The sequence below is a fragment of the Spea bombifrons genome, chromosome 6 (genome assembly GCF_027358695.1).
Source record: "Spea bombifrons isolate aSpeBom1 chromosome 6, aSpeBom1.2.pri, whole genome shotgun sequence".
In the NCBI taxonomy this organism is placed as follows: Eukaryota; Metazoa; Chordata; class Amphibia; order Anura; family Pelobatidae; genus Spea; species Spea bombifrons.
This window is the reverse complement of record NC_071092.1, coordinates 38,540,022-38,555,903: the sequence shown is the minus strand read 5'-3', so window position 1 is coordinate 38,555,903 and position 15,882 is coordinate 38,540,022. Positions and strand designations below refer to the sequence as shown.

At 38.6% G+C, this 15,882-nt stretch overlaps 1 protein-coding gene across 1 annotated transcript in view; it reads right to left on the bottom strand.

Moving 5' to 3' along the window:
• Positions 1-15,882, bottom strand: part of ASTN1 (astrotactin 1) — a 120,985-nt gene that overhangs the window by 20,520 nt on the left and 84,583 nt on the right. The window contains exons 13-16 of the mRNA XM_053468591.1: positions 11,947-12,113; positions 10,467-10,661; positions 10,197-10,324; positions 5,721-5,825 (exon numbers count right to left, since the gene is read on the bottom strand). Of these exons, the coding sequence (XP_053324566.1) occupies positions 5,721-5,825; positions 10,197-10,324; positions 10,467-10,661; positions 11,947-12,113 (595 nt within the window). The remainder of the gene's footprint in view (positions 1-5,720; positions 5,826-10,196; positions 10,325-10,466; positions 10,662-11,946; positions 12,114-15,882) is intronic.

The following is a 15,882-nucleotide window of genomic DNA, read 5'->3' as shown; positions in this document are numbered from 1 at the left end:
TGCTTTAGCTGCATAATTAGTTTTATCCATTAGCAAAGCATTCCTGTTTTTAACACTTGCACACATTTGTTACACTCATGTTAGTAGACTCATGTTGTATATGTATAATACGACATGAATAGTCACCAGGAAGAATATCATCCATCAGCAATGCAATTTATACAAATATTGTATTCTACCTTATGTACAGTTTTTGGTTAAGGATAAAATTATTTTTCTGTTTCCACCTCTCTTACTATATATATATATATATATATATATATATATATATATATATATATAAATATATATATATACACACATATATATATATATATACACACACATATATATATACACACACATTATATATATATATATATATATATATATATATATATATATATATATATATATATATATATATATATATATATATACATACATAAGGGGGTAGTAGAAGTATTATTAAACACTCATCTACAGACACCAGACAAGCCAGAAGGCTTGTTTTTCCCTCAGAAATCTCATGGTGCTTCCACAACCACAAGGGATTCTGGGTAGGCACATGCAAATAAGGTGTATATAGAGGCATAAGGTGATTATTGTTAACCTTATTTACATGCGCCTACCCAGAATCCCTTGTGGTTGTGGCAGCACCATGAGATTTCTCAGGGATTCACAAGCCTTCTAGCTTGTCTGGTGTCTGTAGATGAGTGTTTAATAATACTCCTACTACCCCCTTAATTTTAAGTGTAAGGGTTTTCCATCACCTTTACCCACCATAACTTATGTAATATTTAATTTGCTTCACTTCCTCATGTGAAAAGTATGCTCCAAAAGTAGTAGAGCCACAGTGGTGACCGGATGCCCCTTTTCCATTCTGGTGCTATAGTCATGCATGGGGAAATGTAGCCATTTGTTTGCTGAAGTCTAAGAAGGGCCAGATCTTCTAGGACCTGATCTGGAGAGGGGAGGGTACCATAGTCTTTCTGGAGAGTTGGTCTTTTGGCTAAGACTTAAGTAAGTACCTGTGAAAGATTACTTGGCTTTAAGGTTGAGGATGAGAGCAAGTTCAAGTATAGGTCCACCTGGATGCTCACCACATGTTATGCTTGTTGAGGGGTACTACACGCATGAGTTGAGTTGGTAAATGTACCATGGATTCACAGACCCTTCTTTTGAACCAGCCAGTGGCTGGTTGGTGGTGGGATCACTTTTATAATACCAGCCATAATCTGGGACCTTAATATTCCTTTAGCACTTTTTTGTGCTAGTATGTAATTTTTTAAAATGTGATTGAGATTTTTTACGCACAGAAATTGCACTCACTGGGTCCATGAAGACTTTTTACTGGGCAATGTGCGCTGACCTTATGGCTTCCATATCTTCTTGAAGACTTCAGTGGTCCCCTTCCAGAAGAAGAAAACTGGTGACCAGTGTCACTTATCTTTACTGACAGAGAAACCTCTGGCTTTAAACAAAAATTACACTTATGTCTGCAAGTGAAAATAAATACCGTAGCTGCAAACTAAAAAGGCGAGCTAGATGTGCTGATCATGGGTTACTAATATATTTTTATTATTACATCACTAAGAGCAATTCATTGTGTAATACATTGTGTTTGAAGTCATTTCAACTATGAACAGGCAAACCTTTATACTTTATGCTTGCGTATACTAGAGACTGAACAAAGAGTCACCTCAAATGTTTATAAGAAAAAACTCTTCTACATCATATTATAGCTACCCATATGCAATGTAAAATACAGTGGCCACAGCATGAGGTAATCGGGATCAGACTCCTCCATGGGAAGCCCAAATCTAAAAAGGGAAATCTTCCATCCACAAGAGAACCGCGCTTAAGACGTGCATTCCACCGTAGTTATTTAAATGGAAGGCATTCAAGAGCCTTCCTTAGACAACACAAATGTATTTACTACCATCGTATCCCCCTGAGACTAAAAGATCAGACAAGACATGGAAAACCATGCTTACTGTAGCTTATGTGTGTGTGGTGTGAACAAAATGGTTTAGCCATCTAAGGCATCTAGGTTAGAGATCCTTTCTGTATCAGACACTGCCCACAGTGCATTGTGATGGAGGAGACTTCACTACAGCTGTTCTGGCACTGTCATTTTCTCACACTTTGTTTCCATCTCTGGAAAATGAACTCAAAGAGTCTGTGCAGAGGAAGTTCCTACCATTTGTTTTTTTATGGACTCATCTCAGGAACCCACATGGAAGGTGCCATATGGCACCTAATGTGTTGTGTTAAGGACGGTTTGTGGTTTGCCAGGAACCATCTCATCACTGCCCAAAACTTGCTCAAAAAATACTTCATTGACAGTCTCGAAGAGGAGGATTAATCCCAAAACCTCACTCTCCTGATCCCCTCAGCCCTTGGACAGGCGTCATTTCCGCTTCCAATCCTCAGGTGTTATTCCTGCCGCAAGGCCACCATTTCTCTGTCCCTGGAACTGTTAAGTGTTTTACTGTGTATCATGATTACTGTTGCTTCTTTGTATTTTGACACACTCGTGTGTGCTCTTTGTATTATTGATTGTACACAAATGCTTCTATGAACTTTGTTAAGCTGCTGTGTTCTGCACTGCATCACAGTTTGCCTTGTATCTAACACATGTTCTCTTCTTAAATAAACGCATTGAAGCTTTCTGTTTCTAGTCTGTAGGTGTAATTAGAAGCTTTCCTCTTCAGTGGTAGATGTCATTAAACTGTTTCTTCAGGTGCTTCTCTGGCTCTGATATCCAGGAAAGGCACAACTTGGTCAATTTCCCTTTGTTCACCATGATCCCTGAATGAAAATCACATTTAAATCCTGCTATATACCCAAGTAGGAAGCAGTGACACGTTTCCTGCATTATTTAGATAGATTGTGCAAGAGTCTCCAGCATATTTTCATATCTGGCCAGCAGATGGAAGTGCAGAATCATCCATTCATTTGCCGGCATGTGTGCTACTTATTGGGAACAAGTGAAATCCATCTATATCCGCTGTGTATTTTTAAATATATATACATAATAATATTATGCCGTCCCTGATGTATAATTATTGTACCCATTTACTATATTTATGAGGATGGTAACTCATTGATATAGGTGTGGTTTTCTACTAAATTTCTTTTGTGTCCTTATCTCATCCTTAGTAAGCCAATCATATAGTTTACAGAAAATTAGAGGGTTTTTCGTTTTTTTATTTTATGGAGCTGTATAGTTATATGACAAAACTGGAATATGCTGTATATGGCAATATTAAGGGACAGGCATACCGTCCAACACTATATATTGTTGTGAGTCTAAGAGATACTCTGGTCAGCACAATAATTGGTATGTAAATGGCCATGACAATTGTGAATGCTTTTTTCTCCCCTTTCTGCCATTGATGATTGTTTTTTTTAAAAAATCACATTCCCAAAACACCCCTGTGGTTTTGGGCCACCCATTTCCAAGCTTCTGACATGCCATGCTGGAGCTTGGAAAAGACAGACTTTTATTCTAATCATCATTGTGTTATAAACTGCCCTTCTAGTGCCCATCATCATGTCCAACCCGGCTTACCTGTCACAGCCATTCTGTAGATCTTTATCACAGATCATGGCCCGTGGCCGGTTTGATTATGATACATTGTATTAAAGAAAAGGTTGATTTAATTTTATGAAATGTGTAATCTCCAGCAGCCTTTGTGAGTGCAATCTATCCCACCTCAGCTTGCACAGGCCACGCTTTGATAGGAGATCAACATAAAGATATGTATATATTTTAGTACAATGTATTAAACATCAAAACGAGCTGTTTGAAGCTGTTGAAGGATACAAAGCAGTGTTTGTAGTGTATTGTAACAAACAGCAGATCAGGTTATTTTGTGATCATAGATTTAGACTTTTAAAATCACAAAAGGAGCCAACACATGGAAAGGTGCATGAAGCAGTAACACACGAAGCTGTTGCAGCTAATATGGTAAATATTCAGCAATCACGTCCATCTGAGCTTTTGGTTTTACAGATCAAAGCAATATGGGAATAAATACTCTCAAGCCTGCGTGTGTTCTTACAGACGAGCACAACAAAGGCAAAGTCAGTAATGGTCATGAATGCCATGATTTTATTTTGTTTAGCTTGGGAACACCTTTGGGTTCTTTGACTACCTGTCTGCCAAGCGTTGTGGCAAATAATATCTTAATGCCAAGCAATGCTCAGATGTTATTATCAAAATGATGGACAAAGAAGGGTGGACTTAAGACTAGAAGACACATGAACATAAGTAGCCAAAAGGCACTAAAGTCCATGGGCTGCCACCGTGGCATTCTCCTCTATGATGGCAAGAACATGCAGGAGAGTGGCAACAGAAGCATAGTTCACTAGGCCTCTAAAACCCCTTGGGCAAGTTCAGCTTATTGATATTTGATGTAGAGGTCTACTCAGGAACATTGGGCAAGCGAGAAACTAACCTAAGCAGGGTTGTCTGAAGGTCCAGTGTGAAGGCAACAGCTCAAGTGCACAAAAATATTTTCATATATGTTGATGATGGATGTGCCTCTCTTGAAAGTGTTCCTCAAAACGTATTAGAGCAAGATGCCAGGGCCTCATTCTAATCCTCCCAATAGATTCAATACTTCAAGTAATACTATGTAAAAAGAGGCAATTCCGCTCTTTGTACCAAGAGAACATTGTCACAGCAAGACACTAAGCCTTTATTTTTCCCATAAATTATAGCTACCAATGTTTTGTAGGGTGTTTCTTTAAATCTTACTTACACTATTTCGTGCAATTTATCTTTTTCAGACAGTAAACTAAGTTCCTTATATCACAGAAGGGGTTTGACCGCTTGCATTAAATATATAATTTTTTAAGCTCTGACTTTTCTATTACACGCTTAAAAGGATAAGACCAGAGATAAATATATTAGGAAGGATAGGAAATTACCAAAAAAGGGCAACATTCTTTAACTGAATAAACTGCACCTATTTTTTTATATTATATTATTTTTTATGTTTTTTTAGATTTTAAGTTCACATAAAATATATCGAAGCACACCTTTTTACCAAGACATTTGCTCTAAAGGAAAAATACCTGTATTTCAGCAAATCTTACAATGAATGACTAGGATCATGGAATTAAGCTTGCTAATGTGATTTATTCTGTTATTATTTTTTTGCATTTGTGCTATATAATGTGGAATATTATGTCATACCAAATAGATGACGACCTCCAATCTTCCAAATTAATTTTCTGAGGCTGAACGGATAAGGGGGGCCACCAATGAAATCAAGCATGCTTAATGGCTAAAATGCGATTAAAACCACCGCTACACAAGTCCTATTCCTTGATATTTTGTATTCTAAAATGTCATTAACATTGGTCAGGGTTTAACAAGCTAGCTAACCACTCCATGTTAGTGCATCGTTCACGCAGGTTACCTGTGGTCAGGCAGTTATGTAATTAAATACTCAATAATAGGATTCAAGTGGGGTATCACCAATAGAATAGAATATCACTGATTAATAATTATGCATTTTATATTATTTTTACTGAAGCTCAATGAATTATTAATTTAAATCTCATGATTTGGATTTAAATAGGGAATTACCAATATCATCTAATGGCACTGAGGCACTGATTAGTAATGATGCTTTTAGTGAATGTTATTATTTTACCAAAGTTCAATTTATTACTGTAGCATATGATTTAATTTCTTAAATAAATTTGACATGTAATGCCCTTACCTTGGGAAACAGATGGCTGATTAAGACGGACATGATACATGACAGATCTTACAGTCCAGTGCTGAACTACCGGGTAACCAGTCACCTCACTGAAGTTTACCATTCCTGGGGAAAAAAAAAAAAAAAAAAAAAATGTGATTTAAAAAAAAAAAATCATCAACAAGTCTTTAAAAATTAAATTATTGGAAAAACATTACAAGAATCAGTATAAAAACCTAGTCTGAATATTGTTAGTTGTGAAGTGTCTTTATGTTGAGGGACATCGTATCAGTGGTCTCTGTTATAAACTAATTGGAAGGCTTGTTTTTCCCTCAGAAATCTCATGGTGCTGCCACAACCACAGGGGATTCTGGGTAGGCACATGCAAATAAGGTCAACAATTATCACCTTTTACCTCTATACCCACTTTATACATGGATAACTTGAAAGTAATTGCCCTCTGTACAAGACACCCTTTAGACAAAACTCAGGAAGAGATACAGTAGCCAGATCAACACTCATGGACAGCTTTTTTTTTTTTTTCTCTCCTTGAACGTCATTGGGGGACCGCCCAGATCCCACCATCCCACCAGAAGGCCAGGGCCCAGCGCTCCCCCTTGAACTTGAAAGCCCCAAGGTTCGTGCTTCGCTGTGAAGAAAAACAGAAAAAAGTGCCAGTGCCAAAGTGCCATAAGGCCACAGTAGACACCAGGTCCCCTTCTTCGTTTTCTTCTGGTTTCGCACTCCCAAAGGATATGCGACCCCTTCCTTCCCTCCTCGGCCATAAGGCCTGCAGGAGAGCCGGATCTTCTTGGCCCCTTCCCACAAGGGTTGGGGCCACTAAAATCTTCGTTTGGTGGGTGCTCAGAAGAGCTACCTAACTCCCCTCCTCACCAGAAAAGCCAGACCTTTAGGGGATCCGGCTCCACCAGGCTTTTCAGCGTCGTGTTCGAGGCCAGTCCATCAAATCATAGCCTGTATCAATAAACTCAAAATACTAAAATATATCAAAAAGTAAAAGCACACATGCATTGTGAAATAAACAATGCAATCATATGAAAAAACTATATACAAAAATGCTCCCAAAACAAGCCCCAAGCCTTACCGGCTGGTGTGACAAAAATTGTTCACATGCACCGCACACCGAACCAGAAAGCTAGGGCCAGTCCATACAAAAATAAAAGTGCATGTAGGGGTCCAAGGTGCTATAAGGTGCTTCCCAGCATGGGACACATGAAAGGCTGCAGCACACTTAGAGCCACACTAACACCCGGTGCGCAATACCCAGTCCAGGACCAAAGACTGGGGACCGAAAAACAACACAGCATTATACTTTCCCAAACCTAAGGCCAGAGAACCAAGCTTTCCCTCTCTCACAAGCACTCACTTGATGTTAACCAAAAGGCCACGAAGCATTCAACACTCATAAAGTACTGTTTCTTCCTTAATGGGGCTCATCATGATGAGGTTGTAATACTGGCTTAATATTTGAGGCTTGGGGTAGCATGAGAAATACCATTACATAAGTTGTGGTGGGTAAAGGTGATGGAAAACACTTCAACTTAAAATTAGGAGGGGTAATAGAAGCATTATGAAACACTCATCTACAGACACCAGACAAGACCAGAAGGCTTGTTTATCTCTCAGAAATCTCATGGTGCTGCCACAACCAAAAGGGATTCTGGGTAGGCTCATGCAAATAAGGTCAACAATAATCACCTTTTGCCTCTATATCCACTTTATACTTGTATGATTAACCTTATTTGCATGTGCCTACCCAGTATGTTATGTTATTAATAAAATACTCTCATTCCAGCTGTAATAAAGTTTGCTGAATATATATATCAAAATGGTTGTCTGCATTTGTAGCATAGTTGGGAACATCCAAGCTATGTTCTTTATCTTGTTTCAAGTAGAAGTTGAGCTGAGCAGAGTTTAATGAGGTATGGCCAGCATGACCGACATACGTGGCTACCTGCAAATAGTAAGAACCTGGGGGGCTGTAAGGTGAGTTAGATATGCCCTGAGCACCCCCCCCCCCCGAGATTAAAGGTTTCCATAACTGCAATACCCCCAGTCTTTGGGGCAGACCCTCGCAGTTCTCAGAATTGATTTTTAGGCAGATAATCTGATAATTTTTTTCTATTCTTATATAAAAGTATTTGAACAAACCAATGTTATTCATCTGCTCTCCCCACCTACATACTCTCACAGTGGAAGGCTGGGAATAATCGATCAAGAAAGAAAAGATATTGTATACATAAGGGGTGAGAGATTTCTTCAATAAGAAAGGACCCATACGAAAAGCATCCATTCTCCCAATTCATTTATCATATTAATGGAAAATTGACCTCATCTGTATAAGTCATGTTACCAATTTGCATAGAGCGGAGATAATACTTTTTTATTCAAAATGTGAGTTAAACTGAACAATTGAGACAGCTGTAGTGATAGGTGAGAGGAGAGTGATGACAGCTCTAGTTTATCTGTGAAAGCTGCTAATTAGAGCGTTCATACAATATCTTAAAAAGTCCCGCTATGCGGCATATGTTGGAACCGGATAAGAAGGTGTCTGAAAATAGCATAATGCTTTGATAATGTCACAATGCCGAGTGTAATGGCTTCAGCTAAACTCCTCCATACGCTAGATGTGTGAAATTCCTAGACATAAAATTGGGCTTTAACCCATTCCCTCCCATGGCATCTTCACATGCAAACTCTGGGACTCCGGGTAGTGTTAGGTAACTTTGAGTCTCTGTCTGTTCTGGAACATAGTTGCGGAAGGTGATTGATAACTTTAAGTCCAACAGGTTATATTAAGGAGATACCCCGGCGCATCAGTGGACTAATCTCAAAAGTTTTATTCTCCCCCAGTATTTGTGCTCATTCATGATGCCAGTGGTGGAAGTTGTAGATCAACAACACATTGTTGTGTTCCCTACATTTAAATGGTACTGGGGGCCTCTGTTTATTTCATGTAAACTCCAGTAGTCCATATTATATTCTGCTATGTCGTTATTTCACAGGGATTTTGTCATATTATGGCAGCTGTATATTTGCATTTGTGTTTAAGCCTGTCTGTTATCAGAAATCCACTTTTACTCTGTGAAAACTAGTCTTTCTTTTCATCCCAACTATTGCTTTTGATACAGTTTAGATTGTTCTGCGTTTTAGAAACCCAAGGTGATAATTTACTTTTAAAACAATATAATAAGGTGAGAATCGCTATTTTTAATGTGTAATCTCACATTATTGACTGGTGGTGTACTGATCATTTGTTCACAGAAACATACATCTTTCTACTTTATGATACACACACACTGTTTTATGATGTATCCTGTGCGACAACTTAAGAATATAAAATCTCAAACACAATGACAAGATCACTAAATGCTGTATATATAGTCATTATACCTGACCATTACACCAACAGGGACTTTTCAGCCATCTCATTCTAAATACATAGACATTTAATACATGTCCCCTTCAGGATACCAAGACATTTTGGACAATCCTTTGCTTCCAACTTTGTTGGAACAGTTTAGGTTCTATTCTGGCACAACTGTGCCCCAGTACACAAAGTAAGGTCCATAAAGACATGGTTGGATGAGTTTTGATGTGGAAAAACTTGACTGGTCGCAAAGAGCCCTGACCTCAACCCCATCGAACATCTTTGGGATGAACTGGTACGGAGATTGCGAGCCAGGCCTTCTCATCCAACGTCAGTCCCTGACCTCATCTACTGGATGAATGGGCAACAATTCCCAAAGAAACCCCCAAAATCTTGTGAAATAGCTACAAAGGGGGGACCAACTACATATTAATATTTATGTATTTAGAATTCAATGTCAAATTCCTTGTTGATGTAATGACCAGGTGTCCAGATACTTTTGTCCATATAGTGTATGTGTGTATGTATATATATATATATATATATATACATACATACACACATACACTACCATTCAAAATGTTGGGGTCACATACAAATTTCATTTTTTTTAAAGAAAAGCAAATGACTCTCAGCAAATACCAAGCTCAGATTAATATATTAGCATGTTTTTTTTTTAATTGACCTGTGAGAAGAGACCCAGACCACAGAGCACACAAGACACAATGTATGTGTACATCACGGTTTGGAGTACTGTTACTAGTAAGAGAATCGAGCCCACATGCCCCTCCATATTGGGTGTTTTTGTTGTAAATGTGCACAATCATCCAGCGTTTGCGAACAATAACAGTGAATCACTGTTCTCCCTCCTACCCACTTTACTGTTACTCATTCTGATGTTCGTTTTTCTATGTCTATTTTATGTAATTTGTGATTTGACACAAGGGCCCATCACCTTTCATATTAAGGCTTGTCCAGTTGAGTTATTTGCAATGCTTATGTGCTTTCAGAAGTGAATCGGCAAAACACAGCATCTAACGTATACCTGTTAAGGGACTTAACATCATGAATTATTTACAAATATATGATGGACGGAGCTTACTGACCTGTCAAGAAATCCGGGTCGGGAACAGGGTCAGATATCTCCTCACGACACTGTGTTTCTGATGGTATTGTTGCTACGAGCAAACTGTCTGGTAGCTGATGTTCCAAACCACGGGCAAAATTATTTTGCCTACAATGAAAATTCAGAAGAGTGAGGCCGTCAGCATTCAACCACGATTCTTAAAAAAAATGACTATGTTCTGTAAATTCTTTTATTGCAGTTTGTGAGCTGGTTTATGGTCAGCAAAAAATAATATACATAAGTGTTTTACCTAAAAGTTCCCTTAAGCAGTTGCCCAGGTGCCAGTTCTTTGGTTTGGTTATTGTAGCCAAAAAAGAGCTCCCCAAAAAGTGTTTGATTCATTGGTATCTCTGGACCCTCACCACAATGCATGCCACCAGGACAGGTCTCCGTGATCAAATGACAAGATAGCCCATCTGGACCCAACTTATAGTCCTCGATACAGCTTTAAGAGAAGACATACAATTTTAGCACAGAATTTAAAAAAAACTTAAAATCCGACCCTTCTTATTTCTTTCATATTTAGGACTGTCCATTCCAGACATCCATTGCCACCAGAGCTTACCCCCTCCAAAAATGATATTGCTAAAGATGCTGAAGAAACAGCATGGCTGGAAGACTATATGAATCACCAGAAACTGCTAAATCTAACAATAACACCATGAAACTCTATGAGCAGCAGCCTTGAGCGAGGTAAAACCCTCCCTGATTTCTTCACATATGCGTAGTTAGACATTAGTCATAATGTGTTGATAAAAAGGCCCTATGTACTTATATTAGAATAGCCTAAAATAATGCACCATGAGTGAACCATGCAGTGAATCACATAGTACAGACAAGAGAAGAGTGCGTGCACACATAGCCTGTCACTATCCTCATCAAGGTTCAGTCTTCTTCGAAGAAGTATGACAAGAAAACTGACTGAGGACACAAAGAATAAATGCCAGAAGCAAAGATAGCTGGTCTTTACTGTCATAGCTTCTCTCCCTAAATAGCTGATCCCTAGGTCATTGTGTCCAATGACTGTGTGGGCTTCATACCAATGTTCCATAATGTAGCACCAAGGGCTAAACGAGAAGAGAAGTAAAACTTGGTGATAATGTCATGAAACATTTCCAGAAGTCAGGGCAAGCTGTCCAGATTCCCAAACTAGCAAGGTTGGTTCAAAAGGTTCAATGGAAAATAACTATGATAACACCACGAGAGAAGGATTACGGATGCTCTACCATGTCCAACATTCTCTAAAAGGGTAGCAGTGTGATACAAACCATAATAAAAGAGAAAAGATGTGAAAGAAACACCAGAAGAGCCTGTAGTACAGGTAGGTTATCCAGACATACTGATATGTGCACACATGCTCTGATACGTGTCGAGTACGTGAATGTTCCAGTGCTTTAAATGACATGTATAAATATTTGCAGATCTGTCCAATAAAGGTCAATTTTGGTCCAGGTTCAGTAACTTTCGCAATACAAAGTTCCAGAAGCAAGTAAACATTTTAAATGCATTCATGCGCAAGACAAAGGTGAACTCTACTCCGATATTTGAAAATGTCTTTTGGTTGCAAGGAACTCTAAATGCCATGCAAATGTTCAGTGATGACTAATATGTAAAGGTAATGTTTTCAGAAACACAAAGGCAGATAATGTATAATATATAACAGACAAGGTACTTGAAGTCTACTTCTCGAATTTTGACTTTTAAAGACGCAGGAACCTTGAGGCACCTACCCACAGAACATCAGGATGTTGTACATGTCTGAATCTTCAGATAGAGGGACCTCTTTCTGAAGGCACAGTTGTTCACAACCACCATTAATCCCATCGGAGCAATCTACCCCTATCTGGCGATCGTAGCAGCCTGACATGTCTTTCATCGGACGGAGTCCTGGAGGGCACTGTAAAAAAAAAAAAACACAATAAAAAACTGTAAGACTATGTTGTCTCTTCTCAAGGTTACCTGATATACTCTTTTATGACACTTCCAATCCCATAGATTATTACCAAAGCATTGATTCCAAAATTCCATGTATAGTTCATGATAGTGTTTGTTTTTTAGTAGGCTGTAGGCCAGACTTTTTAAGAGCTATTACTACAGATCCCATATATGAGAGAGAGATATTACATATACAGATATAAGGATTTTTTATTTGTCATAGCAAAGCTTTCCACATTCAAGTGCTATCCAACTGTCACTTTTCTTTTTGTAATTTTTTTTATCTTAGTTTTTATCATAGTATAATAAAGAACCAACAAAATACAAAAAACATCATAAAGAAAAAATAGCATTTAATTGGTTAATTACACTAGGCATGGGTTTATGGGTTCTCAGTGATGTTGAGACCAAGACCCAACTGCATCCCAGGCAAGAAAACTATTTGATGACTATCCCCCATTTTTTCTATTTGAGATACCATTATGTTTTCACAGTAGGACTAAAACAACTAATAGACTTAATAATAATAAAAAATAATCATTATTGATTTGTTGGTGGTTTAATTAGTTGGTCTGGGTACAGCACACACTATTTTATTAAAGTTAAAGTTTAACTTGGTTCAGACAGATGCTACTTTGGAGCTGTTTGGAGAAGATGTGCCAGACTGCAGGCTGCTGTAAGGTATGTATTAACTCCCTCCCACCCTTCGGTCTGATCTGGTCCCCGGTCTCTCTCTCTCTTATCCCATCTACTCAAATAAAATAAACTCCCTCCTACCCTCCAGTCTGATCTGGTCCCCAGTTCCCATCATTAACTCCCCTGGTCCCCTCATCAACCTTCTTACACCCTCTTGTCTGCAAATAAAATGAAGTCCCTCCTACCCTTCGGTCTGATCCGATCTCCCGCTCCCATCATTAACTCCCCGGTCCCCTTATTAACCTTCTCACACCCTCTGGTCTGCAAATAAAATAAACTCCCTCCTACCCTTCGGTCTGACCCGGTCCCCAGTCTCTTTCTTATCCCATCATTAATTCCCCAGTCCCCTCATTAAATTATTTTAAATAAACAAAGAAGGGCATTTTGTTCTAATTAATCGATTTATCGAAAAAATAATCAGCCAACTAATCGAGTATGAAATCGATCATTATTTACAGCCCTATTTCACACAATTATTGTGTGTTTACACAAGGTATCGTGACCTCTTAGAAATGAGGGACATCAGGAAAGAAATTAAGGGCACGCAGATTCCTAGCAAGAATATCCACTGCCCAGCACCTCCAGGATTCATGTGTCCCAGGCAGCTACCTAGGGTGACTGGTGCTAAGTCTTGAATAATACAGGTTGCCCATTCTGTTACTGGTTGGATCAGTGACGTGTTACTTTCTAGAGTGAATGAAAGTAACAGTGGGCTACCTAAGGAGCTGCCTTTTATTGGGGTGCTTGACATGAAAGACCTGCTGGCCTTCTTAACAGGATAGACAATAGATCTAAACTTTGGAATCACAGACTGTAGTGTTGTGAGACATGGTACAGGCTTATCAGTGTCAAGTAAACTGTAGGGATTTTATTACACTGAATGAGAAACCTAACAACATTCTATTATGGCCCATTTTTATCTTGATTTGGACTTGGACTTATCTTTGAAGAGCCTTTATAAAATATCTAACAGTTTGCTGGTACTTCCTCTCTATCTCATTCATCAGCAATAAGCTTGATCATCCATGTAACTTGCAGTATTGACCTCTCATTACTAGGATGAAGCATCTCTTTTCATAAAATACACAATACATATGAAACTGTTTGGAATTTGTAAGCTATTTTGTCAAAAACAAAACCAACCTAACTTTGCATGTCTGTGTAGCCCTACAGTTTTTTCCATCAAAAGGCAATGGAGTTAGAGGAACGGTCATGTTATTTTTTTGACATTCTATTCCTTGAATAGATATCTATAAACTCTCCATTTGTTGCACACGTCTGCATGCCCCTAATGCTAGGTATAAGCTTTTAGTGAAGGAGTAGGCAGAAGGCATATCCCAGTCATCACCCTGAAAAGACAAACATCAGGCAGGCAAGCATTAAGGGGGCATTTCTGCCTTTGTATTCTTTTTTCTCCATTCTGCAGGTTTGCATCGGGGTACCTAAATAATATTTATTGTAAGCATACGTACAAAAATGGAATTTGGCAGCAGATAAAAAGCACTCGGCCCATCTAGTCTGCCCACTTAAAGTCTGATTTAAAGACTAAGACCTTAAGCAGTCCTTGGTTTTGCCTTAGATTCAGGATAGCTTTATGTCTATTCCATGTGTGTTTAAATGCCTTCGCTGTATTAGCCTCTGCTACCTCTGATGGGGTGCTGTTCCATTTATCTTCCACCTTCTCTGTACTACCTAACCATCTTCGTTTTTTAAGCAACAAAAGATCAGAACAAATAGCTTTTATAGATCTGAACAGAAAAACAGCAAATATCACAGCATTTTTTAGCAACGATGCCTTTCCCCCATATGTAGCACTGGTTTCTGTGCCTTAAGGGCCCCTTGCATCCCAGCCTAGTCTGCATGAGGCTAAATTGGTTATCCAAGTAGCTGTGAGAAACAAAAAAATATATAAATAATAATGAAAAAAGATATGACTTTGTCTGTGAAACGCATTAGCCAAATAAAAGCACAATTCATACGTTCATGGATGATTTTATATATTTTTTTTTACGCTGCACCTGCCACTTCCTCTATCTGTGTTCCCGCTGACATCATGTCACTTTGCCTAAGGCAGACACATATTAATAAAAGAGCTAGATTTTAGGCAGGCGTTAACCAAGGGTAATATATAGCCTGCTGGGCTTAGCTGCTGTGTCTTTATCAAATATTGCTGTGATGTCAATGGAAATGACTAATTTAAAGCGGCACCGGTACAAACAACATCATTTCTAGGTCATATGGTGGGTCAAAATGTACTGTGATGGGGCTTTAACAGCTGAACGCTTGTCACAAGGCCTATCAACTATGAACGTCTGTGCAATAAGTTAAACTGTATTTCCCTTTAACGCCATAACCTCACTAAGGGGTATTATTCACACAAGAACTGAACAATTCCGCTCCCTGGCTTCACCATGCATTATTAAGATCCCGGTACATCATGCAGGGCCAACTCAGCACCTTCTTGCAAGAAAATCTCCCTGGGGTTTTCCCTTTAAAATATATAGTGAAATATTAAACTCTCCTGCAAACGTCCATATAAGTGAATATACCCCCTGAATAAAGGACACACCCTATATTAAGTCTCTGAGCTCAAATTCCAGAACTAATATTGTTTTTTTTTGGATGATTCTACCCATAGTTTGTCTAGTCTCTTACCATAGCAAACTGGTTAAGTCTGTAGTAACTACATAAGGACATGTTAGTATGTATCCTGGGAATATTGTGTAGGAAATTGGGGTTCTTATCTGCTGTCAAATTCTATGTTTCTACATTTTGAGTCACAAGGCCCCATTTTTTGATTAGCATGAAGCCTCGGCACAATATCTACCACTGTGTGCTCTGCAAACCAAGAAACCCATCATATCACACATAGGGGTGTGCTGTGCCTAACCTTGGGTCTGTAGGGATGTGATGACCAATACTATAAGTCAAATTGAAAAAGGAAATCAGGTTGATATTTAAGAGCCCCCATGTCACTGTGTATAATAATTTAAACAAAAACTTAATGCATATTGTTTCTCTTTTTTGGCCTGATT